At 32.9% G+C, this 27,278-nt stretch overlaps 3 protein-coding genes across 11 annotated transcripts in view; 1 reads left to right on the top strand and 2 right to left on the bottom strand.

Moving 5' to 3' along the window:
* The window catches only part of LOC148606889 (putative RNA-binding protein EEED8.10), a 52,723-nt gene extending 52,462 nt beyond the window's left edge, over positions 1 to 261 (bottom strand). Inside the window, exon 1 of one of the 5 annotated variants that reach the window (XM_088546681.1) lies at positions 203 to 261. The gene's annotated coding sequence lies outside the window, so the exon portion shown is untranslated. Of the gene's footprint in view, positions 1 to 171 lie in introns of all 5 variants that reach the window. The other 4 variants (XM_088546676.1, XM_088546678.1, XM_088546679.1 and 1 more) reach the window with 4 other exon arrangements.
* LOC148606888 (calpain-A-like) lies at positions 139 to 20,530 on the top strand. Of its 3 annotated transcripts, XM_088546685.1 has the most exons (12): positions 144 to 627; positions 1,884 to 2,021; positions 3,831 to 3,971; positions 4,470 to 4,663; positions 5,700 to 5,868; positions 7,723 to 7,803; positions 11,067 to 11,155; positions 11,841 to 12,013; positions 13,035 to 13,151; positions 14,548 to 14,684; positions 15,438 to 15,649; positions 16,770 to 20,530. In XM_088546685.1, the coding sequence occupies exons 1-12, from the start codon at positions 403 to 405 to the stop codon at positions 16,849 to 16,851; spliced, it is 1,758 nt and encodes a 585-aa protein (XP_088402811.1). In that variant the 5' UTR covers positions 144 to 402; the 3' UTR covers positions 16,852 to 20,530. The 3 variants fall into 3 exon arrangements, with proteins under 3 accessions (XP_088402813.1, XP_088402812.1, XP_088402811.1); XM_088546687.1 differs by lacking the exon at positions 3,831 to 3,971 and having other exon boundaries at positions 139 to 627; XM_088546686.1 differs by lacking the exon at positions 16,770 to 20,530 and having other exon boundaries at positions 142 to 627; positions 15,438 to 15,653.
* A 2,579-nt stretch (positions 20,531 to 23,109) lies between these two features.
* The window catches only part of LOC148606887 (uncharacterized), a 94,955-nt gene continuing 90,786 nt past the window's right edge, over positions 23,110 to 27,278 (bottom strand). For all 3 annotated transcript variants that reach the window (XM_088547083.1, XM_088547084.1, XM_088547085.1), the window contains one exon: positions 23,110 to 26,937. In XM_088547083.1, coding sequence (XP_088403209.1) covers positions 24,496 to 26,937 — 2,442 coding nt within the window. In that variant the 3' untranslated portion in view covers positions 23,110 to 24,495. The remainder of the gene's footprint in view (positions 26,938 to 27,278) is intronic.

Genomic DNA, 27,278 nt, shown 5'->3' with positions numbered 1-27,278 from the left:
TAAAACTTCTCTGGCCTAAAGATAAGTGCAAACAGGATTTTATATATAAACTGCACATATCTTTAGGCCAGAAAAGTTTTATTCAGTTTGCGCTGGTGGAATTTTTTTAATCTGCTCAAATGTGTATATTGAAATGCACTTGAAAATTAATTGCGGTCTCGTGCCTACTACCACAGTTGGAACTATATTCGTTTTCTCGTACCATCTGACGAAGTGTGAGTGTAGGAAAGCTTATAAAACTTGTCGATGACGGGTCAAAATTCCGATTTTTTTAAAACCGGAAGTTGGAGTTGAGTTATTTTGGAAACAACGCTCCGAACATAAACAAAATGTGATTCTGCATGTAGTTTTGTAATGTAGCGTACAATTCCTAAATAAATTTAAGGACATGAGTCAAGTGGCATGGGATCAAACCCCAGTAAACACACAAAGCCCAAGAGGTCCCGTTCTGACCCTCAATTAAGCATAAGAGCTAATGGTCACATCCCAGTCCGGAGAGCTACAACTGGGATTAATACAACAGGCCTGGAACCGAATGATTCTTCTTTTACAACAATAATAAGTGAAGAATCTCCTAACACCGAATTTCCAGAAGATGTTTATCAGGGTGGTAAACTTGGGTTGACGGTTAGTATACTATAACCTCAAGGTAACTGGATGAAAAAAGTTATACTTGTTAGTTCATCTAGAATGAATCTTAACAGAATACATGCACATCTGAAAAAAGTTTCAATTTCATAAGTAAATCAAGGCCACTACTGGTCAAAGGGTAGGTCTCCCCATCTTCTGTATGGTGTTAACATGTTTTAATTACCACTTGACCACCCTGTCCATAGTTATTAACTACTTGTTGACCAGTACCTTTCAGTTGGATTCTTATATAAGAAAGCATTTTAATTTCTCAATACTATTGGCTAAAACTGATCTTTTTCAAAACAAAGACAGTGTGAGATGTCAGAGGAACAAACAAAAGGGTTGGTTGAATCAATTTAGGTACATGTATTACTTAAAATTAAGTAAAAGGTGATCATAATTGCATAACATGGAAACCTTAGTGCAAAATGGATCAAGCCATGTCTAAAATCTACTGTCATTGGAGAAAAACACTTGATATGATTAAATTTTTCTTTGAAAAATATATTGGCCACATACATATGTACATCAACAATTTCAATATTCCAGCTATGAGTACCTATTGTATATTTGTAAAATTGTTTAGTTTGACAAAACATGTGGCCTTAATGTCCAGATTGAAAAACCAACTGGAAACCAGTTCAAATATATTTATACACGAAAGAACTTATTGGAAGTTGCATAGAAACAATACTTTGTGGCTTCATTTTTACACGTTAATGGGGTTATAACTTGGAGAGAGTTTTTATATGGGTAGAGTTATCTTCTTAACACAAAAATATGCCAAATAAGTCTTTTCAGCTGGATAGCTAAACCTTTTACTAAGTACATTTAACATGACTGGAAACTGGAATACAATTATAAAAGGTTGTACAATGTACTTCTTACAGTAGTGTAGAGGCATGTACATGTACATTTATTATAGCAAAGTGCTTACTGAAACAGTGTGTCATACTCCAGATAATAATGATCTTTGATGAGTTTTTTTTTTATTATTTGATCTTTATGCAGAGGTGAAAAGCAAATGCAATATTAGCCTCCTAAGATGCCATACATGTATCTAATTTGACTACTACTATTATATCCATTTTAATTGTGAAATTAGACTTAGCGTAAAAAAAAAAACTGTTCTACAAAGTGAGAAAGCTGGAATATGAAATTACATTTTGTGCAATATTATCTTGTACATGTTGCATGTAAATTGCACCAATACCCTTGTAAATTGTATTATGTTATTTTGCATACTTTAGAGTAGGAAAAAGATCAAGAAACTTCTTAAAGCCCTTCATGATGGACAATTGTATTGTGACCAGGATTTCCCTGCTGACCATGATGCACTGTTCTTCAGTGAAAAAAATTCAGAACATATTGTGTGGAAGAGACCAAAGGTAAGTATTTGAAATGGTTTTTAAGAGTATTACTAGCAATTCACATGGTTATTCACAGTAAAGGATCAATATTCTCATGAATGCTATTATCTGCACTTTTTATGGATGCTTTTGAAATCTAAACCTTTTGTTTAATGTATGCAAAATTCTGTAGGAATCCAGCAAAATTTAAATAAAAATAAATCATGCTGAAAAAAAACACACAAATTTAACAATGTGGGCACATACATGTAGTTTATGGTCTATTGAAAACTACATGTATTTGAATGTTTGATTGTCTTAGAAGTTTCAGAGGATGCAGAATATGCAGAATATAAAGTTCAAAGTTACAATAGAATGATAAGGGGAAAAGTTAGTTGTCTCCTTTTGATATTGAAACTGCAATGCATTTCACATACAATGTAATTTTTACGTTGGATTACTGACACTTAAAAAAGAAATGAGTGCATTTTCTGTATTTAGAATAAAATTTCATGGAAATACTTTTTTTTCGGTCGTATAGGCGTCATCAGTGTCGCCGTTGTCATTGATGTCTGTTAACTTTATAACAAGAATATGTATGGTGAATGTGTCAAAGAGACAACCCCACCAGAATAAAAAATGTCAGTCCAAGGCCACCAATTGGTCTTCAATGAAAGACGAGGAAACCCTCACACCACAGGGTAGGCTGCAGTTGGCCCAAAAACATCATTTTATACAGGCACAGCGAAAGTGTTGGCCCTATATACTCAAGTAGCATGAAAATAAACTAAAGGTGGAAACAAAACAAGACTTACAGAGGCCAGAAATTCCCGACCTGGGACAGAGTTAAAGTACTTTGGCATGATCACAACCCTCCCACTTTAAAATCTGGCCACCATGTAAAAAATATTACACAATTAAACACACCTAAAAATCAGTTCAAAAAGGTCTGAGTCCCTTAGTTTATTTATGAAAACTGGAGTTCAACTTTGAGTTAAACTTATCCAATCTTTTTGAAATTTCAACATATGTTAGCTGTTTGAGATTTTTTCTCCACCTCTTTTGGAAATAAGGGGTTAAAATAGGGAAAATAGGTGCTATCATTCGAATTGATAGAAAAAAAGCTTATTGTTGATCTAACTTTTATTATGATTCATATCTCTGTCTGCTCCTTTTGAATTCCTTTTTTTTTTTAAATATTTTACAGGGTAGGCTAATCTTTAACTATTTTGGAGTGAAAGGGGTACAAAAAGGGGCCATGCAGAAAGAAATAAACTTTTTTTTATGTTTGATTTTGAATTTTTTTCATTGGATTTCTTATGAAAATCCCTGTTTGCATTTTTCAATCAGATAATATATCCCTTACGATTTTCAAGTTATAAGGGGTCAAAGAGCCACTACCCCAAAAAATCAAATTTTTTGTTTTTGGTCCGATTCCAGAATTTTTGTTTTGGATTTCTTATAGAAACCCTGCCTGCATTTTTCTATCAAGTTTAGATATCTTTTACTGTTTTTGAATTATGATGGATCAAACGGGGCCCACCCCAAAAAATGTCAGTGTTATCTCAATTAGGATGGGAGAAAATCATTACAAAAAGGAATTTACAAATTATAGTTATTACAGATATTGTCATAAAACACTTGGTCAACTGAAAAATGGCTTAATATCATTCACAAATTCAAATGGCCTACCCCCATCCTAAGAATGTAGTGTAAGATAAAAGTATTATTCATGTGATGAACTTTTACAGCTGGAAGTTTTATCACGTTTTAGTGGATGTACAAATTATGTTTAATGTGTTAGGAAAACAAAATAAAGAATGTGCACTGTAATATTTAAACCTTTAGGACATAGTTGAAGAATGGCAGAATCCACAATTGATATCCGATGGTGCTACCAGAGATGACATTAAACAGGGAATTCTGGGGGATTGTTGGTTCCTGTCTGCATGTGCTGCTGTTTCTCAAAAAGAAAACTTTATGAAAAAGGTTTCATGTAAAATTTATTTTTACATTTGATTAAAGGAAACAGGTTTGATCTTAGAGATACACATTTTTGGTATAGTGCATGTTGTTTGTGAATCTGACACTGGAAAGTTAGGTCATGGACATGTCAAGTTTAAAGCACTTTATTGTGAAATTTAGTAACATAAACATGATAAATGTAAACTTTTTGTTTTTTGCCTTGATATTGCCATTTGTTATGCAGACTTTTTCACTTTCTTTTTACTATTGCCAAAAATTTATCAGCAGGGTAATTTTATTATTACCTTTTTTTTGATACATTGTACGTGATATATTGTTTGATCTGTTGATAAGTTGACATATTTCCTTGTTGCACCTGTTTTTTTAGCTATCAAAATACTGAAATTTTGTTTCTGCTGATAGTTTAAAAAACATTAGTGAAGGTATTTGTATGATTTTTACATTAAAATTATTGAACTACTATATTGACTATTAAGCACATTTAATTCTATATATTTTCAGATAGTACCTTCTGACCAGCCATTATGTGGAGAAGGGTATAAAGGAAGTCTCCATTTTAGGTTTTGGAGATTTGGTAAATGGGAAGACGTCTATATAGATGACCTTCTCCCAACATGTGAAGGGAAACTAATCTATGGAAAATGCACTGACCCTTGTGAATTTTGGGTGGCATTTGTTGAAAAAGCTTATGCAAAGTATGAATTAATGAAAGTAGTTACTATTAACAAATAGAGGGGAACAAAATGATAAGAAAGAGTTAGTAACTAAAAACAGATATAGGGGAACAAAAGAGTTAGTAACTAAAAACAGATATAGGGGAACATAAGAGTTAGTTACTAAAAACAGATATAGGAGAACATAAGAGTTAGTTACTAAAAACAGATATAGGGGAACATAAGAGTTAGTTACTAAGAACAGATATAGGGGAACATAAGAGTTAGTTACTAAGAACAGATATAGGGGAACATAAGAGTTAGTTACTAAGAACAGATAGGGTGAAATGTAAGAGTTAGTTACTAAGAACAGATAGGGTGAAATGTAAGAGTTAGTTACTAAGAACAGATAGGGTGAAATGTAAGAGTTAGTTACTAAGAACAGATAGGGTGGGGGCTGTAAGAGTTAGTTACTAAGCACAGATAGTGGGGAATGTAAGAGTTACATGTACTTACTTAGAACACATAGAGGGGAATGTAAGAGATAGTTACTAAGCACAGATAGAGTGGAATGTAAGAGTTAGTTACTAAGAATGGCTAGAGGGGAATGTAAGAGATAGTTACTAAGAACAGGTAGAAGGGAATGTAAGAGTTAGTTACTAAGTACAGATAGAGTGGAATGTAAGAGACAGTTAGAACAGATGGAGGGGAATATAAGAGATAGTTACTAAGAACAGATAGAGGGGAATGTATGAGTTGGTTACTAAGAAAAAAAATTAATTGGAATATAAGAGATAAAAAAAAGGAACAGATTGGTGAGACTCAACAAATGCACCATTGTATATCCTTTATTAGTGAGTGTAAAGAGTTAGTTACTAGGAATAGTAAGAGTGTTAATGTATGCTAACACCTTTACTCATGATATGTCAATTTAAAACTAGGAAACACACAAATATCAGTATAATATTTTCTATTTTAGAAATACATGCATGCATCTTTATATGTTTGGTTTCTTCATGAATAAAGCTTCTCGTGTGATGCCAGCAATCACTTTTTTTTATAACATCATATTTTCTAGATTACATGGATCTTACGAAGCTATAGAAGGAGGCCAAACTATGGATGCTTTGGTTGATCTTACAGGAGGATTAGCAGAGAGGCATGCAATACAGAACAAAGATCCGCAGCTTTACCGACTGATAGAAAGAGCACGATCTTCTGGTGCCTTTATTACTTGTTCTAGAAAGGTAAATTTCTATCAGTAGACATAAACATCTATGATTTGACCAGAGTCTTCAATCTCCAATGGCAAGGAAACAAAACTATTTACTACTCTACTATTTACTAGCTGATTAATAATGAAACAACTTCATCAGTAAGGCAATTACTATCCATCAGGATCAAAATACCTTATGTCACCAGCATGGGTCCAGAAGCATTAAAAAATGCTGGTCATTGACCAACAAATTTTGCAAATGTCTGACCATTTTCCAGTATCGGACATAAAAAAATTGTCAACCCTTATAAATTTCAGTCTGCATGGTTTTGTTAGTGTATAAAGATCCTGTCTACCAGTCTCCTAATTGTTTATTGGAAATTAATTGACAGTTACGTGTCAATTATAGTCAATGTGCAGCCACCTGCGACTGTGATTTACCTGTAACTGATTAGTTGATTGCATAATTGAATTAATGGTACACGTAAAGCCCCATTGCGTAAACAAATTAATTGAAGTGACACGGAAAATTTTCAGACATTTATTACTTGATTTATTAAGAAAAAGATTGAGATGTCCATTGATCATTTTCCCGCCGATCTGTCAGAGGTAACAAAGGCACATATGGTGCTGAAACTACAAATCAGTCATAGTTTGTAATTATTAATTTGCTGATTGAATCCTTTTAAAGCAGAAGTCAACAGCCCATTTAAATCAATATAGAGAATGTATTCGAGCTTATCTTTTATCAACTTTTTTTTCATCACTTGGAAGTTTTCGGCTGTTTGCCGATGTGATAAAAAAGTCCCAGAGATTCAATGTTTTGTTTACATGTTGGAACTTCCACATTTGGTCAAAACCAAACTCATTCACTCGTTCAGATATTTTATAGAAGACAGAGTATATGATGAAATAACACAGATTCCAATATTTATCTTAAAATAACTACATGTACATGAACAAATTATTAAAAAAAGTTTTTTGATCTGAGCAAGACTGATACAAACATCTGCTGAAGTTTGATAAAATGACCGGCTTGGGCTGTCAAAATTTCCAGACCCTTGATCACCAGTCCATCACTGGAACTTGCCTACTATTTCTGAACACTACACAAAAATATAGTCCAAATTTAATTCCTTTTATATCATTTAATACCTCTTTTATAAATAGTAAATATGTATCTATGTATCTGGCAATTAATCAGCGCAACAATATTCTTTTTTATTCCTGCAAATAAAATTAAGATCTAGTCTTCATATCAACTCAAGATTTTAAGGACTCCTTTTGGCCTTGAAAGATATTTAGTAATAAATTTACATTTAGGGAATTTCATTACTTGTAGTAATGTGTCTAGAAACATAAAATGTGTTGAGCATGTTCATTTTATCACACTTGTAAGTCAAACTCTCTACCCTATCATCAATATTTTAAGTGAAGAGCAGTGATTTTAACCAAATAAAATTGGCGGGAAAATTCATATTGATAAAAGTGCAGAAAAAAATATATAGCTTTTGAAAATCATGTGTTAAGGAAATTGTTTTCTTAAGCTGAAATTAGTTTTTATTGAAATATAATTATAATGTAGGATACAATGTAAATACTCTGTTAATATTGTTTTTGTAAATGCACATTAACGTTTGAATAGGTTTAAAATTTGGGGAAAAAGGTGAAATGGAACAAAAATTTGTGAATGTGTGCAAAGTTGCGTCATCATTGGTAGTATGGATTTACTCTCAGTTTATACATATTAGAAATAAGATATGTAACTGTATTATCACTGTTTTATTTAGCATCATGTAATCTTTGAAATTTTGTTCAGGCTTCAATTTTTTACAAGAATCCAAAACCTCCAGTGCTATCAGCACTTTGATTTATGTTCTTTCAGGGAGACTGGAGATTTAGCAACAAAGCAGATTCTAATGGTCTAGTCTCAGGTCATGCTTATACTATTACAGAAGTCAGAAAGGTTTGTCTTATAAAAAAATGGTATGGTAGTCTATTTTCATATCAGCAAGTTACCTCAAAAATCAAAATTTTCTTTGGTGTGCTTGAATATAATCAAGTAATAAATCATCATAATTTGAAAGTTTTTTTCCCCACGATTTTTAAAGCTTTAGTCACTTTTGCATGAGAAAATGGGGACAAATTAAATGGTATATTTTTTAAAAGTAGTATTTTGCATCTGAGGTAAGATATTTCAGTTTGTACTGTAATGTACAACACTGTAAACACCTTAAATGTAACTTAATGTACATGGTGTATGAACAAAGCACTTAACTTTTAGCATTACTTGCAAAATAAACAAATATTTAAGAAGAGTAGATTAAGGAGTGCTTTGAATGGTTCAATTAACCTGTAAATAGATCTATCAAATATTTTACAAAGTAAAGTTGTTCATTCATGCAGTAGGGGGCACTCTGATGTAATGCCTTTTTTCATTTGAATGAAAAAAAGATTGCATATTTATAAAAAAAACATTGAATAAAAATTGAAAGATGATGAATTTTGTTACACATCACTTGCCATATGGAAAAGTCTTAAGTTTTTCTTTGATAACTTTGGTAATTGTATTCAGTCCAGATACATTTGTATGCCAGATAGACCTGCTTTAATATAGCAAAAATAGAAAGGGTGACACATTTTCTCCTTGTGGGACACCAACTTTGCACATAAAAGTTTCAGATGTTTGTCCATTGTAATGCAAGCATGATTTGATGTTATGTTGTAAATAGTATTAAACATTTTTCTATTGATTGTACTAATTGCATTTTATATCAAAATGTATGTCAAAGGCGTTTTCAAAATTGACAAAAGTACAGAAAAGTTTCTTTTTTCTATAATGTAAAACTTCGATCAGAGAATTTGGAACTAATACGAAGTATTACGTTGAGAACTACATATGCTGATTCTGCTTCCTTGATTATTGCATTTGGGTTTAAAAAAAAATTGAAAGTCTACAATAAAACCAAATTGTAATGGTGTGAACTGTCATATAAGTGCTAATATAGTGTATTTCAATGTAGTTACATCTATTTATTTGTTGTTGTAATGCCTATATATCAGAAGGAAAAAAGTACAGAATTTAACAAAGTTTTTGTCTATTTATTTAAAGTAACACAGAATTGATTCAGATTTGTTTTTTTTTTAAATAAACAGATAACATTTTTTAAAAAATAGTCATACTTCCTTTCTCAAATTTTTATTTATGCTTAATAATGTTACAATGATTTTATGTGTGCAATACCCACAATTTATATTGACAATTACAGGTATTTACCCTCTTGATGACCCCTTAATTCCCTTCCTTAATTACATGTTTATTTTGCCAGTAGACGTTCAGGGAATCCCCCTGAGCTTTAACCCAAAAAGAATCCTGAGCCTGTAATAATCAAAAATGGAACTCCTTTCATACTGTTATGCTTAATCATGGACCATATATTACACTCCCTGATTAAATCTATATTTCTTTAATATTGAAAAAAAATTCTGTTGTATGGTCACCCTATGTAGAAAAAATAAATCTGACACAGTGTAGATTTAGATATGAGATATATCGAAAGGAAGTTTAATCATGCACCAGTACTACTTAAGCTTTGAAATAATTGGCCAGATTTAAATATTTTCCAAGAAGTATTTCTCCTATGATGCTTCAAATAAGGATTATTATATTTAATGCAATTTGAAATGAATATAATGGTTAGCTACTGTAAGCACACCAGGTTAATGATAAAAAAATATATGTTGTTATTTCACAGTTAGTATTTGTCTTTGAGAAGTTCATTAATAGCATAAATAATACTTTCAAGATCGTAAATATTATTGAAAAGCAGCTACAAAATGTAATGATCAATTACCTACATTGGTTTACACTCATGTTTGATGTGAAAAGGTAAATCATAATATTTTGATGCAAAGTTAATGAGGAGGTAAGAAACTTTCCAGCAAATCTTTTGGATCAGCATTTGACCTTTATTCACATTAACTGTGTACATTAAAGTTATGTATGACTGGTCAAAAGATTGACATTAACTACACGTTCTTGATTACTGTAAATAGTGGATTCAGTGATTGTGGATAAATCACCTGTTTAGAATGGTGATTAGCTTTGGGTAGTAAAATTGTCACTTTTGCCACTTGTATCATTTGTTGCCTTACAAATATCAATATTTTCAAAGATTTCAGATGATGAAATGAGGCAGAATTTTTTGCCTTTCTGAAAAGTCTTTCGTCAGTGATGAAAATGATGAGCGCTAGAAAAATTGCTGATTGGAAATCACATAAAAAGTCACTTAATGAGTAATTAAGTAATTTGTGAACACTTTTAGCTAGATGACTCTTCAGACAGTTACATGTTGCTATACCATGTTGTTTGACCATGTTGCTTATTGATTGTTTTCTTATGACATTGCATTGTTATAAAGTAAATCATAAATCTACTATAACACTTTGAAAGGTAAAGGAAAACTATTGACCAAACTTTACGACATACGTGATGACTTTTCATTCAAAATTGTCAACTTTCCTTTCATCTGTGGCAACATCCCTTCAGCACCTGCATATGGAGTGTTCATATCACAACTCATACGTTATGCCAGAGTTTGCAGAGACTATGCAGACCTTTTTGTATCGCGCTAGAATTCTAACAAAAAGGCCTCTGGAGCAGAGTTATGTTGCTACAAGATTGAAGTCATCACTACAAAAATTTTATGGCCGTCGTCATGAACTCATGGATCGCTACAGTGTATCCATCTGCGCCATGAAAACTGATTTGTTCAACGTGTCATAGTTTTCCTTTCCTCTTTCATCAACACCGGACTTGACTTTTTATGAGCAACTCGGCGGGTGTTTCTAGAAAAGCAGAGGACGCTTACCCTACTGGTGCACCTGGTCCATGCTCCCAGTTTTTAGTGGAGTCTGAGTTGCTCATTTACTTTTGTTACTTTGTATGTATGATTTTAGTTCCTCTGTGTTCTTTGTTGTGTGTGTCTGTTTTCCATGTCTGGTCTTTGTCCCTGGATTACATTCTTTTGATTACCGCTATAACCTTGGTTCCCTTGATTACTCTTTGAAAATTGATTTTCTTAGTTTTTATTAATTTGTATTTGTAAAACATTCTCTTTTTCTAAATGTGTTGTTTTTGTTGTGAAATTTGTTGTTATTGTAGGTCAAGCATAAACTGTACTACATTTTGGTTTTAAGATGCAATGAAGTTTTGAATTTTTTACACAGATAAAGCACCAAAGAGGAGAAGAGAAAATGGTGAGAATACGTAATCCATGGGGAGATAACAATGAATGGAAGGGTTCCTGGAGTGACAAGTAAGCATACACTATATATGGTAAAACTAGAATTTTTTTTGCCATTTTTCTCGCACCCCAGTGTTTTTATTTTCATCTTAACCTGAACCAATGGTCCATTTTAGCTATTGTTATGCCTCTAAAACCTCATCGTGGATTGTTTTGGTCACCAGCTTTCTTCTGATATCTACTTCCGAAATTTTGTCAGGTATTCTGATTGGACATTAAACTTGGCCAATGGCTATTTGTAGAACGCAGAGTGAAAACAAATATCTACAGAATTATGAGAGAGGAAAATAAAGGCAATGTTTCTTCTTATCTAATTGTATTTGTGACCTTACTGATCAGCCAATCAGATTTCATATTTCATGATTTTGAAAGCATAATTCAAAGGAAATAAACCTGAGGATTCTGAAAACATCATCTGAACATAAAGTAGCATGAAGTGTTGTTAGATCCTACATGCAGTGACAGAATGGAACAATTGATAGGTCTAATTTTAATTAGGTTGTGTTTCCTCTTGGCCTTGAAGAACTTTAGGTACCAAAGTACTCATCTGGTAAAATATTCTCATTAAATGAGTTTTTTTATTCAGCTGAACTTACCTACATTGTAGATTCAGCTTTTTAATATGTTTGTAAAAATAAAATAAAACAAATTAAACCCATATTTACAGTGACAGGATTACATGTTGTGTGTTTTATAGTGACATTAATTGGAACTTAGTAAATGATGACATTAAACAAGAAATAGGCCTTCAGTCTAAAGATGATGGGGAATTTTGGATGTCTTACAGAGATTTCTGTAAACAATTCCAAGAAGTGACAATTTGTCTCACTGGTCCTGATTTTGATGGAGATGGTCAACCAGATCATGTTGGTAAGACAGTATCACATATTTTGTCATTTTCTCATTATGTTTCATTTACTCTTTTCTTTTCATTCCATGTGAGCTATGTCATCACTTGGTGTCTATTTTCATTCCATTTGAGCTATGTCATTACTTGGTGTCTATTTTTATTCCATGTGAGCTATGTCATCACTTGGTGTCTTTTTTTATTCCATGTGAGCTATGTCATCACTTGGTGTCTATTTTTATTCCATGTGAGCTATGTCATCACTTGGTGTCTATTTTTATTCCATGTGAGCTATGTCATCACTTGGTGCCTAATTTCCTTTCATGTGAGCTATGTCATCACTTGGTGCCTATTTTCATTCCATGTGAGTATGTCATCACTTGGTGTCTATTTTCATTCCATGTGAGCTTATGGCATGACTTGGTGTCTATTTTCATTCAATGTCCTTCATTGCCTGTTTAGTTCATACAAAAATTTTCTCCTTGGAGATTGTAGATTTTCTATAACACACTTTTGTAGAATTATTTTTGACAGACATATTTTCAAAATTGACTTCATCATGTTCTAAATCTAGTGGATAAATCCCACTTTTGGGTCATATCTTCTAAATAAAAAGAAATATAGAAAGTCTGTAAAATACTTTTAGTACAGCATGAAAAATTGTACATTTACATTATTTGGTCAACTTTATTTGACAACTCTTCATTTGAATTATTGACCTTTTTTCTTATCATTATTCACATCTATCACACTTTTTTGCTCATATCTCAAAGTTTATTAATGAAAGGGAGACACTTTTGGCAGGTAAATAGTGCAGAATCATTTGTGCTACAATTTATATACCAAGACCAAAGTTTGAACAGCTTCTTGTGTAATATTGAAAAAAATAAATATTGAAAGTATTTTCTGACCAATCCTGATTTTGTAAGATGCTTTAATACCCATAGTTGGTGTAAAAAATATTTTTTGCTTCATTAGTTAATTATTTACTGGTAATTTATTCCTTTACTATGATGTGTCAGAGTAGTGTACCTTTCCTTGCAGGCCATGTTGAGGTGGTTAAGGATGAGTGGATAGCTGGAACTAATGCAGGTGGATCCAGAAATTGTCTTATTAACTTTGCCACCAACCCTCAGTTTGTTATGACATTGTATGAACCAGGTATGTATGACAAGGTAGTGACAAATCTCAAGGTGGAGGTACAATGTATGGTGTAGAAATACATCTCAAGGTGGAGGTACAATGTATGGTGAAGTGATACATCTCATGTGGATGTACAATGAATGGTGTAATGATACATCTAAAGGTAGAGGTACAGTGTGTGGTGTAGTGATACATCTCATTTGGATTTACAATATATGGTGTAGTGATACATCTCAAGATGGAGGTACAGTGTATGGTGTAATGATACATCTAAAGGTAGAGGTACAATATGTGTTGTAGTGACACATATCAAGGTGCAGCCACAATGTATAGTGTAGTGATACATCTCAAGTTTGAGGTACAATGTGTAGTGTAGTGATACATCTCAATGTGGAAGTGTATGGTTTAGTGGTACATTCCAAGGTGGAGGTATATGGTGTAGTGGTATATCTTATGTGGAGGTACAATGTATGTTGTTGTCATACATCTCTAGGTGGAGGTGCAATGTGTGGTGTAGTGATACATCTCAAAGTGGAGGTACATTGTGTGATTAGTCATACATCTCAAGGTGAAGGAACAATGTATTGTAGAGATACATCTCCGAGTAGAGGTACATTGTATGGTGCTGTGAAAGTACCTTTCAAGGGGGAGGTACATTGTATGGTGTAGTGATACATCTCAAAGTAGAAGTGTATGGTGTAGTGGTACATCTCAAGGTGGAGGTTCAGTGTATGGTGTAGTGATACACCTAAAGGTGGAGGTGTATGGTGTAGTGATACTTCTCAAGGTGGAGGTTCAGTGTATGGTGTAGTGATACATCTCAAGGTGGAGGTTCAGTGTATGGTGTAGTAATACATCTAAAGGTGGAGGTACAATGTATGGTAAAGTGATACATCTCAAGGTGGAGATGTATGGTGTAGTGATATATCTCAAGGTGGAGGTTCAGTGTATGGTGAAGTGATACATCTAAAGGTGGAGGCATATGGTGTAGTAATAAATATCAAGGTGGAGGTTCAGTGTATGGTGTAGTGATACATCTCAAGGTAGAAGTGTATGATGTAGTAATAAATTTCAAGGTGGAGGTTCAGTGTATGGTGTAGTGATACATCTAAAGGTGGAGGTGTATGGTGTAGTGATACATTTCAAGGTGGAGGTTCATTGTATGGTGAAGTGAAAAAATCTAAAGGTGGAGGTACAATGTATGGTGTAGTAATAAATTTCAAGGTGGAGGTACACATCTTCAATAAGTTTCTCCTTTAAAAAGTGAATTATTTTTATAAGTTGAAATTTCAGCTGTATCTTCATTTCTAGGAATGTTTTTTATCCACAACTTAAAAATTTCAGAAGTCATGAAGTTTGATCAAACCAATGATTAATATGATCTGAATTAATTTTCTTGAATGTCTCTTTTCAGATGATTTCAACCCGCAAAAAGATGACCCAGATTCTGAAGGAATGTGTAGTATTGTTATTTCATTGATGCAAGAACATCGAAGATCAAAAAGAAATGTTAAGGTCAAAAGTTTACAGATAGGATTTGTTTTATATAAGGTAAGTATTTGTATGATCTATCCCATGATTCTTTTTTGCAAGGACAATGTAATGTTTTTTTTAAAAAAAAAGCAGAAATTGAGAAGTAGAACATTACTTGAAAAGCAGTTGGTTACATTATTGCAATTTGAGGGAGTTAAACAAAAATTTTGTTTTTTTAAGTTGATTCTTTACATATACATAAAAGCTTTACCTTCCATGTTAATTTAAAGAAGTAGAAATGTTTTACAGAACACAGACTGTTTTTATCATGTTTATAGTGCTAATATAGGCTAATTAACTTTCAGTTATGTCCCCCCGATGATAAGCTAATTTTACCTAAACAGTCAATAACACAACATGCTTCAACTCAGTTAATTCTGTGTAACTTCTCAACCTGATGGTGGCTTCTTTATATTTTTTTCTGAATTGAAAATGATGATCAACTTGCACACAATACCTTTCTGAATTAGTTCAAAAGCAGAGGTGTTGCATTTATTCCACATTACTGTCCAGGAAGTCTTATTTAAATGAATTTGAATACATGAACATTTTTTGTAGAAAAGTCAGGACAAATAAACTACTTATAAACACATATGTTTTAAACAATAGAATAAACTGAAAACCACAAAAAATATTTTGTTAAACAGAAAATCATATTTTGAAGATTCATATTACTCTAAAAAGAATGTCATTAGTACATGAATGACTAGTGTTGCAATATATGTAGGTCTTTATATTTAGACTTTATGTTTTCTTTACTTCGGTTTTTAGACTGATGATCCTACCCAACGCCTTAATACTCGCCATTTTCGTTATCACCATGACTGTGGTAGGTCAGGAGTATATATAAACTATCGAGAGGTCAGCCAAAGATTTGAACTGACCCCAGGACATTATGTAATAATTCCATCAACTTATATACCTAATGAGACTGCTTGTTTTATGTTACGGGTATTTGGAGAGAAGAAATTCTCATTGAAGGGGTAAGTGGCATGTATCTTATTTAATTAAAGTTGAATTTTAACTGTTAAGTTTATATCAAGTGAATTTGGTTTGAAAGATCAGAAAAGGATATTACACAAGATAATAAAACTTATTAGGCACTGGCACAGACCATTTTTATACTCAGGTGTGGCCTGATAAAAAATTGAACTATACCAAATTTGAGCCATACATTTTTTTTACTCAGCTATGGACAGAAAAAAAAGTATGATTCTATATTTCTCCCATCACTTAACATTGTAGATTTTCAAATAAAAATGCTTAACTCCGGCTGCTGCTGAACAAATTTAATTATTTTCGCACTTGCCCAAATAATGTTTAACTGTGTATGAAATCCCAGGCCGCCCTTGAGAAGAAAATGGTCTGTTTCTTAGTCATCTCTCCAAGATACAATTATTTATGCCCCATGCAGGTCTGGGTTGAAAAAACATACAGGCCTGCACAGTGTTAAGCTTGTCCTAAAAGCCTTAGGATACTAAGTAGTGCTCAGAACCCTGGCCGGGGGTTAGGGCGCTCTGCCCACAGAGCAACTGTTTTGTTTGCCCTTGATGGAATGGGTTACTCCTAGCATGCTACATACTGGGGTCCTCAGGCCATAATGCGGAAAACCTGACCACAAGCCACGATGGTGCAATGTGTTGGGAAAGATGCTACGTTTCTTGCATGTTAAAGAACCTTTGCTCTCTGCCACAGGAGGCTAAATTCCCTGGCCCTACCCCTCCTACCTATTTCCAGTCGCAATCAAAATTTGTCAACCTTACTATACTTGTGTATCATCCAATTTTCATTCCATCATCCATTTCATGTTCATTACCTGGATATAGCTGAAATATTGCTGCTTGGGCATTAAACACCCGCAATCAATCAATTAATTATTTACATTAGTTGATATCATAAAATGCTACAAGAATTTACATAACGAATAAAAAAAAATTAATGATGAAGTTACTGTAAAAAAATGGTTGAAATCAACAAAGATTATCATTACATTGCACTACAGATTATGAATGTGTTTTTGGATATAATTTTTACATCTTTCATTGTTTAATTACAATGCAAATTTTCAGGAAGGACTTATTCACTATGTAATATTTTTTTAAGCCCATTGCCAGTGGAGAGTTCTTCAAATGAGAAAACAACACTATCTAAAGGTCTGGACTTCTTACAGTCAGGGGTCATCTGATGTTCTGCTTGATAGATTCTATCATTATTCTATGTCAACAAGTATAATGTACACTGATGTACAACTGAAAAGATGGAGAAACTATCCAGCATAGTTCAGCCAGCTATAAGTAGAAGCATAGACGATCAAGTTACAATTGTTTTCTTTTTTTAATTATATCTATGTATGTGTATAATGTTAAAAATGTCTTTATAATAACCTTTTTTAAACAGAAAATACAAATTCATATCTCTTTATGCATTCTTTTATAATGATTTTTTGCAATAGATTTAACAACACAATGTTGTATGTACATTTATATCAGAGATATCTCCTCTGTGATACTAAGATGAATATTAGGTTAGCCCTTTGATACTAGTTTTTTGTCTTAGAATAATCTTGAAAGTTTCTAAAATCAGTAAGGCGTTGGATGACTGAAGATCAATTAGTACTTCCAACCATTTGAGAGACTTTAGATACATTTGTTTAACTACATATTTTTTTTTATTTATTTCATTGCTTACGCTAAGTATTGGCTTGTAAAAAAACATGATTTTTACATTTATAGGTTTATAATGTAGAATTTTTTTTTTTTTTAATTTTTAGAACTTATTTTGCAATAAGGCAAATCAAGTACGGCTACTAGCTTGAATATGAATATACTTGTAATGCTGGATTCTCTTTAGATCATAAATAACCATGAATTCCATAGGAAAATACACAAGAAATTACATGCAATGTAAATTACTCAATTTTGGCAGTAGTTTTACCAATTCTTAATGTCAGATATGTTCCTACATAATATATGCCAGTGTTGTCACATGAAAAATGAAAGGTTAAAAGCATTCACAACTCTTAATCATTATTTATTAAATCTCTGGCTGGTTGATTTGCTCAGGATTATATTGTAATTGTTTATTTTAATTTATTTTGTTAAATTGTCGTGTTCCACAATGTGTTAGGTGTTTCTTGGAAACCTAGTGTACTGAGTTTTATTATCATTAGTTTGCCATATTTTTTAATGTGTAGCTTATTTTATCTTATTTAATGCAAGAACTGTATTTAAAAATGATTTCTCTTATTTTGAGCATTCTTGTGTAGGTGGTTTTGGATGATTGTTTCCTAGTTTGGAAGATTTGCTCAATATATGACAATCTAGTTGTTCCTTTACTTAGTGTTAATGTTAGTATATTTGTTATTTAGATTTTTTATTGTTTAAGATGCAGTAATCATTGGAGATGATGGAAGCAAAATATATGGATCAATATTTATTTATTATATCCCCTGCAAACAAAGTTTGGGAGCTGTAGGTTTCACCCTATCATTCCGTCCGTCTGTTTGTCCAAACTATTTCTAAGCAGCTTGCAGCATTGTTATGATGCATTGAGGGATATAACAAGATGTGCATACTATCAGGAGTTTATGTTAGGACTAAAATTGTTTAAATGATGGCTGTTGGACTTGCACGTTTTTCAGCAAAGTTTTGGTCTCATGCATTGTCTGCCACTTCTCCTCAGTGACTTGTATTGGTATATGCATATTGTCAGGAATTTATGTTTGGACAAAGATGAAAATGATGACTGAATTTACTGGTAGGCAATTTTCAACAAAACTTGGTCTGATACGTTGTCCACAACTCCTCCTTAACAACTTGTAGGATTGTGAAGTGCATATTGTCAAGAAATATGGTAATTTTGTTCTCAACAAAAATTGTAATGATTGCTTTTTGGAGTTGGGTGTGTTAGAAATGGCAGCAAATTGTGTGTTAAAAGTGCTTAGTCTGTCCACCATAGAAATTGTGTCCAATATGAATGATATGTCCACATAGGTCTCCAAATGCACAGGATTCAACAGGCTGCAGTGGTATTAGTCCAGTTAGGTACGATGTCTAATTTATTTTAAAGTTGCTAAGATCCTATTAACAACAAATATCTCTACTTCATCTTTGCTTTTTTAATATAGGATGTTGATGGTGGTAACACAAAGTTGTTTTATTTATCAAAATAGTTGTAAATTTGGATTTCCCATTGCAAAGCATAGTCGTTTAAAGTATACTTTACATTTATAACACATGTTGTTATTTTTAACCAGTTGATTGATAATTATTCTTCACAGAAGATGTACAATACATAATTGTTGTACAACAGCTGTTGCGATGTACTTTTTTATTTTTCAGGATTTGATAAAAAATCCATATCCTAGTCAATGTCCTAACATGTTTGCTTATGAGACATGATTATTTGAAGGGCACTTTCTTTTTGTTCATGTTTTTTTTTTGTTCTTAATTGATAATTTTCATATAGAGTATTGGTGTTTCTAGCACATTAGTCTCGCTTATTTGATACATTCTTAGTTACATTTAGGAAAGGATCAATATTAAAGGGAGACACTCATGCCTGCTTGTTTGGTAAACTGGGCGTTTTCCTTTTGGGCCAGTTTACTTTTCGATTTTCATAGTTAAATTGTGCCAATAAATTAATGATCCTTTTGCACCAGAATACAGGTAAATTTATATTTGATGTTGTTTTAGTGCTACATTAGATGCATGGTATGGTTATTGTTATGTTATTCACAATTTTTTTTTAAAAATCTCTTTATAACTGGTTGTTCGTCTCTTTGGCATGTATAGTTATAAAAACACAAGAAATATAAGACTTTCATTTTAGTTTAAAAATGTAAATATAGACCCTCCTCCATTTCTAGGGCTTGGGAGCAACAGCTTTCCCTGGCTGAGTTAATGTTCAAAAAAGTTATTTTAATATAGCATGCATTTCTAACTCATTTTCTTTATTTCATGATAGTTTTATTTTAGATTTTTACCTTTTTAATATTTAATTTTCTTATTTGTATTTGGCGCAAAAGGTAGCCTTTTTTGGCAGAAAAGGACTACACAGGAAACATTTTTTGGCGCAATTTAACTACGATTTTTTATCTTTTGGTGCAAAAGGACAATGCCCGGTAAACTGAAGGCCACTATCAAATGTAAACATATTACATAAGTATACTAGTTATTATTATACACCACACAGTTTCTGGGGTATAATGTTTTTGACCCATCTTTGCATCCATCACATCATGTTGTTGCCTGGAAAATGACTGATTGATTTCCACAAAGATTTGTCAAAGGGGGATAACTTTTTAGGGGATGAGGCTTATTAAAAATTATAAAGATTTATGATTCAGGCTTCCATTTTTTGGAATAGGGACTGAACCCTTTAAAAGAGGGCAAATGTGGGTGAAAGAGGCAATGTGAGAGAGTGCTAACTAAGATTCTGAAATTAGATGATTAATTGTTGTTATGTTATGACTTCCATTATTTTTTTAGCTAAGCCAGACACTTACAATCATTTAATCAAGATTGAATTTTGTATATTATATTGATGGATCCTATGATATTTTATTTAAGGTCACATAAGATGTAACATAAATATATATATCAGATGCATTTTCTTGGCCCTCTTTCTCAATCTGGATGATAAATAGTATTCAGATTGATGATCATTATATAGTCATATGGTCTGATTATAATGAATCCTTTTTAACCCAAGAGGCCACTTCCACTGAGATGTCAGAACTTTCTGTGGACAATTATGGGGCATGGCACAAAAATGTTAGATCTCTGCACTGACTTTTGATATTTTGTTGTATGTTATTAAAGGTTTTATAAATATTTCATAATAAAAATTTATACCTAAAGCTAGCAGTTAGTCACAAGTTTTTATTGCTTATTAAAACAATTGACCTTATTATTCTTTATAGAGTCTGTAGAAAAAGATACTACAATGGATCTCTAAGCATCATTCAGATTTTTCAATCCTCAATTCTTTGCGGGTGTTTCTAGAAAAGCAGAGGACACTTACCCTACCGGTGCACCTGGTCCATGCTCCCAGTTTTTAGTGGAGTCCGAGTTGCTCATTTACTTTTGTTACTTTGTATGTATGATTTTAGTTACTTTATGTTCTTTGTTGTGTATGTCTGTTTTCCATGTCTGGTCTTTGTCCCTAGATTACATTCTTTTGATTACCACTATAACCTTGGTTCCCTTGATTACTCTTTGCCAAATTATGCAATTATTATCCCCCACAAATTTTCACTATGATATTTTAACCCTGGGGTCAATATCTCGCAGGAGTCAAAATGTTGTATGACACGGGGTAGATAAATAAGCTGCTCTCTACTGATTTTAAATGATCTTTGTGACAATAGTGCAGTAAGGTCAAGAAAGCTAAAGTCTATTTTGACAAGGTGAGCGATTCAAGCTCTCTGGAGCCACTAGTAATTATTCATATATATAAAAATTTACTTGGGTGAGCCACATATCCAGTTTGCATTTTGTTTTTGCCTAAATAAAAGCCTTCGGACTTTGGACATTTCATTCCAGTTACACCTTTCACTTGAGATATTGAACATGTTTTTGGTGTGCAGGTGCATACTGATCTTTTATTCATTATTGATTGAAAGTAATATGTTAGTTTCCATGACATTACTTTTGGAAGAAGAATTATCTTGTTATCCACCTTCATGTCTATGTTTATTACATTTCCATGTATATATAAAAATTGGGTAGCATCTCAGGGCAAGTTTCAGACACTTTGGAAAGAAGGGGTGTCAGCCAGGGTTCCTAAGAAAAAGATGTGGGGTGCTAGGACATTAGGTCCATGCTCCCAGTTTTTAGTGGAGTCCGAGTTGCTCATTTACTTTTGTTACTTTGTATGTATGATTTTAGTTACTTTATGTTCTTTGTTGTGTATGTCTGTTTTCCATGTCTGGTCTTTGTCCCTGCATTACATTCTTTTAATTACCGCTGTAACCTTGGTTCCCTTGATTACTCTTTCACATATTTTGTAAAATGACAAATTTTCCATTAAAAAGTAGGGGTTCCCTTGCCACCCACCCCACCCCACCCCTGGATCAGCCACTGAATCTATTATTATTAGTAGACATCATTCACCTTGTTGGAACATTAATAAATACAGTGGCATAGGTTGAATCTATTGAAAGGCTGGAATTAACACTTCAGAAAGGACACTGTTCAAAGAAGTGGTTTCCCTTTTCATTGAATGTGTCAAATATCATTTGTATGTAAAAAAAATCTATTTCACATGATGTTTTTTTTATGTGTCAGATTTGAACATGAAATTTAACAGCATGCAACTGTTGTTCAGCTTTGCAAAAATTAGTACTCATTCTCTAATTTGAATGATTTCTTATTGATCTTGTGATGAAAAATAATATTAAATAAACTAAAGGCTCCCTCTAGAGAGCCTGATATGCTCACCTCAGTGTTCAAAATATTTCTTTTTGACCTATCAATGACAGTAACTGAAATACAGAGATGCTATTCCACTTGGACCATATATACTTTAGTCATATGGACCATTTTATCAATTGGAAATTTCTTTTCGTCTATTTTAATTTTTAAGCTATAATCTAAAAAACAACAAAATTCTTCATTTTTAGTATTAAAAATGAGGGCAATTACTCTGGCAAGAAGTCATCACAAAACCTGAATCCAAGGTTGAATTTCGTAAGCCTAGTAATTTTTTTTCCATTGATTACAGTAATCAGGCTATATGATAAAAACCACAAAAATCAATCATATTTTGACCAACCAAGGAAAGTATGTCCCCAAAGAGATGAATGGGATTAAGTCAAGTACGTTCAAGCTGGAGAAGAAGGTCACATTTATTTTCTAGTGTCTCTTATAGTTATTAGACAAATAAGGCGACTTAACCCTTGTGGTACAAAAATAGCAATACTGACCATGTTTTAAGCTTGATCTACATCTACATGATCAACACAATTTTTAAAGATGCTAGAGACCAAATTGGGAAACATGATAATCCACTAATTAGTTGCAGAGGGAAAGATTTTTTAAGAAAAAGTCAACAGATGACGACAGATACAAAATGATGACAATAGCTCAAATGGACTGGTGGGCACAGTCTTTAAATGATCATACATTTACAATTAGAGGGCAGTCTATAAATGGTCATACATTTACATTTGGTGGGCAGTCTATAAATGATCATAAATTAACATTTGGTGGGCAGTCTATAAATGATCATAAATTAACATCTGGTGGACAGTCTATAAATGATCATACATTAACATTTGGTGGGCAGTCTATAAATGATCATAAATTAACATCTGGTGGACAGTCTATAAATGATCATACATTAACATTTGGTGGGCAGTCTATAAATGATCATACATTTACATTTGGTAGGCATTCTATAAAGGATCATACATTCAATTTGATAAATAAGAAGTATTCAGTAGATATTTAACATTTTATTTTGCCTCATGATGGAAGGCAAGAATATAAATAATTTCTTTTGATATGTAGGATTAATGAGCATGAGTAATATATACATAATGACAAACATTGCTGCCAGTCAAAATAATCCAAACAAGGCCTTCAATTTACAACTTGGACAGATGATTTATATTGTAGAAAGGATTTTATCATAACAACTATTTGTTATCAATAATGAAGAATAATTTCATCAACTTAATGTAGATTCCTATTGCACATTGATAGAGGTACATTTAAAACAGAACCTCAGCTTTATAAAATGAAACTGATCAAGTGGAACTCTGAAATGGACATTGATTCTTATTTTCATACAAATTAGCATACTTTATTATGACTGGCAGCAAAATAAAACAAGTCAACAAGCTAAACAAATAAATAAATGCAGATTCCTAGTAAAACATCTGGTTTGAATGGCATGTTACCATTAAATAGGAGAATATGAGATGTAGTGCAATATTTGAGGGATCCCAGTTAAAATGGAAAATTACAGTCAAAAATTATATTATTAGTATAAACTAACTACATGTAAACTACAAACTGATTTACAAGTACTGCTTATTTTCTGAAATGTAAGGACTCGTTAAGTAGGACAAAAACAATGATATTACTTTCTGTTTGAATCCAATTGAGCTTTTAGGTGTAGGAAAAAAATAATTGATAGAAAATGACAGTAAATGATGTAATTTATTGTAAAAAATGGTGTGAAATTGGATTGTGAAGGAATAAAAAAGGGAGACACAGCTCAAGATAAAACCGAGTAATCCATCATAATCTTGTAAAAAGAAAACTAAGCAGATTTATACCAAAGACTTCTTGGTTGATATTACTGAAGATATTGAAAATTTTGTTAATTGAAGGAATCTCCATAACCATGCAGCAGTACTTTTACGTGAACATTAATTTAATCAGGCAACTACTATTGAAACATGTAATCAAGTACACATTTGGCAGATATCAAAATCAGTTAACTTAACCACTAAGCTACAAAAATGTAGTATTTGCAACTTTTCATTTCTTAACATCTAATATACTCCAACAGTATGCGCTTAAAGTCACCTATGTTCTATTTGGGGAAAAAAATCATGTGTGTAACGTAGTAAAAGACAGAGTACATCGTTCTTATCTGCACTTTATAACCAAGTGTGTGATGAAACCAGTGTATCATCTTAAATTTCATTATACTGTAGTAGTAAAAAGTTGAATTTAAAACAACGAATAGCTGCTTTATCTCTTTAACACTGAATACCTTGCAGAAAATACTTTCTGAAATGAATTTTACAATTACATAAAAAAAATATTGGTAAGAGAAATTCAACTGAATAAAGTGAAACAGCAGATAAAGTGCTTCAACATTTAGAGGACTGAAGAACTTGTTGTGGTCGATTTTGTTGACGGATAACTTGTTGTGGTTGATTTTGTTGACGGATAACTTGTTGTTGTTGATTTTGTTGAGGAGTCTGTTGCCCTGAGTATAACATTTGTATATGATCTGATGACTGCGAAGTGAGATTGCTTGGCCTCTTTTGAAAAGTTGACCCTGTAAAGGTCATAGCACTTGAATTATTTGTCCTGTATGAGTTTATTGGAGGTTGAGAATTCAAATGACTAAATGCACTTTGTTGTCCAATTGTAGAAAGATTCCTAGCCCCATATGTCTGAGGCGGGAAGTTTGTTCCTTGTTTAACGAATGTAGTCTGAGATATATTTCCATTGCTTTGTGATACTGCATTAGTCACAGTTCCATTACTCAAATTTGGTAACACCCCAGTACTACCTCTATAGCTTGAAATGCCTGGTACACTTCCTGTCAAATTAGGAACACTTCCATTTAACACTGGTTTTGGATGCACAGGTCCATTTCCCATCAGAGGGTTTGGCACACCACCATTGATAACAGGTTCCCATTTTACGCAGTCATTTTGATTTTGCTTTGGCACTACTTTATTGGCATAGGGAGATGGTGTTCTGCTGTGAAATCCCTGATAAATATTTCTACTCCTATTCAGGGGGCTAACATAGCCATCTGAATTTGGTGTAACTGGGCTTACATCATGTAATGATCTACTATTTGAAGAGTCCAAATCACTTGGCTCAGAATCTGAAAAACTCACACGCTTTCTAGGTCTCTTTCCTTTAGGCCTTGGATTATTTGGTGAATTGTTCAATATTGATTTAGTTTTCCTTGGCTGATTTACATCTGAAAATGATGAAGTACTACTAAGTGAACTATTTGAGCATCGCTTTTCATACAAAGCATTTTGGGAACTGTCACTATCTACATTATACCAAGACGTTTGTGATAATCCTGTTCTATTTCTGATATCATTTTCTGAACTAGAGTTGGCAGGACTTTGGCGGATTCCATTAGAGAACTGTTCTGAAGCATGATTACCTATGTTATGTCCTGGCTGATTTCTCTGAATAACAGTCTGGACGGAGGAGCCAGTAGAATACACACTACTTAAACTAGCACTACTTTCCGGTCGACTGCTATTCATCATGAAATTACCTCTCTGTGCAGGTTTAAATGAACTAAAAGCCATATTCCCATTTGAATCACCTGGCTTAAGAATTTTCACACCTTTTCTATTTGAAGAAGTTGTTATTGTATAGGACAAATCATCCTCAAAATCATATGACTCCGGTTTAGTCTGTTCTAATGATGATTTACTAGAAGATTGCTCAGACAGATTAAGTTTTTGGAAATACTCCTTAAGATTAGGAATAGCCTTTGGTTTACTAGGCACAGGAGGTGGGACTTTAACACCTCTTTGTGGGACAGGAGGCTTCACCTTTTCTGTCACTGTTGAATTGTTTGTGACAGTTCCACCATTCATGAGTTGTTGAACAGCTTGAAAATTTGAACTTTGACCCTCAGCTGATAAGGACTGGAAGAACTGTTTTCTTTGAAGATATGTATCACTTTGAGATGAGGCAAAACTTTGTGATTGTACTTCTTCAAGTGCAGCTCTTTCTGGTCCAACATCTGCCAAAACACGTAGAGCAATGTCTGATGGATTGAGTGGATATTGTGAAACATCCATACTTTGTTGACTAGCATCACTCTGATTGGATGTAACTTCAGAATGAATACCAGACTCACTGGAAAGTTGTCCACTCTCAGACACAAGCTCAGGAGGTAATGATAGTGTCATATGTTTTGGTGTGATGAAATTGTCACTAATCCCACTAGTGTCTGACATATCTGACTGCCTTTTAGAATCATCTCGATGAAATACTTCTTGACTACTGTCAGAATAAGAATTCCTGTTTACATTTTGTTCAAAGTAGGATCTTTCAACATCACTACTTGTGGCAGATCTATTTGACTGGCGTTGCTCATCCTCTCGATTAAACTGAAGACTTTTCTCATCTTCAGCACTCATTTCACTGACCTGTCGGCTCAAAGAATATTCCTCTATCTCCTGAATTTCAACCTGGTCATCCCTCAAATCTTCTGCATTTTCATCGATTGTCTTTAATGGCTCTGATTCAGAAGATCGACCTTCTGGAATAGTACTTCCATCGCTTTCTGAATTAGTTGATGAAACTTGCATTCGAAAATCTGCCCAGCTTCCATTGCCCTCACTGCGTCGACTTTCAAGCTCACTCTCACTATTTTCACTGGCAATTTCATGCATTTCCTCAAAATCTGAGTGTAGAGCAGCAGCCATGTTAGCAGGAGGGTACATATTTTTTATTTTACTTTGGTGAGAAAGGTTTAATGAAGGGTCTGTTGTAATGGGTTTTGTACTCTTTGGTGTAACCTTCCTGCCTGTCAAACCACCCTGAAATAGAAAAAATAACCTCATTACACTATCTATCACAAAGCTAACATATCAAAAGCCAACAAAATAAAAAAAAATCAGTTTACTGTAGTCATTTAATCATTATTTTTATGTGTATTTGTGCTGCCTCAAAATTACCCCTTTCCTTTCTGACAATGCAACATGGTAACAAATTTATATTTTTTTCTTTACTAATACTCTCAATATTTATTTTTTTTAAATAAAAACCCTCAATATTTATTAAAAATTGATGTTTATTTTTTTTAAATAAAAACCTAACGAACAATAACTTTTTTGAGAAATCAACACAAGTTGATAAGAAACATGATGCACCAGATACA

Source organism: Perna viridis, chromosome 9, assembly GCF_037379345.1.
Source record: "Perna viridis isolate PV_CMFRI_1.1 ecotype Kerala chromosome 9, ASM3737934v1, whole genome shotgun sequence".
Classification (NCBI taxonomy): Eukaryota; Metazoa; Mollusca; class Bivalvia; order Mytilida; family Mytilidae; genus Perna; species Perna viridis.
This window is presented reverse-complemented; position numbering and strand designations above follow the sequence as displayed.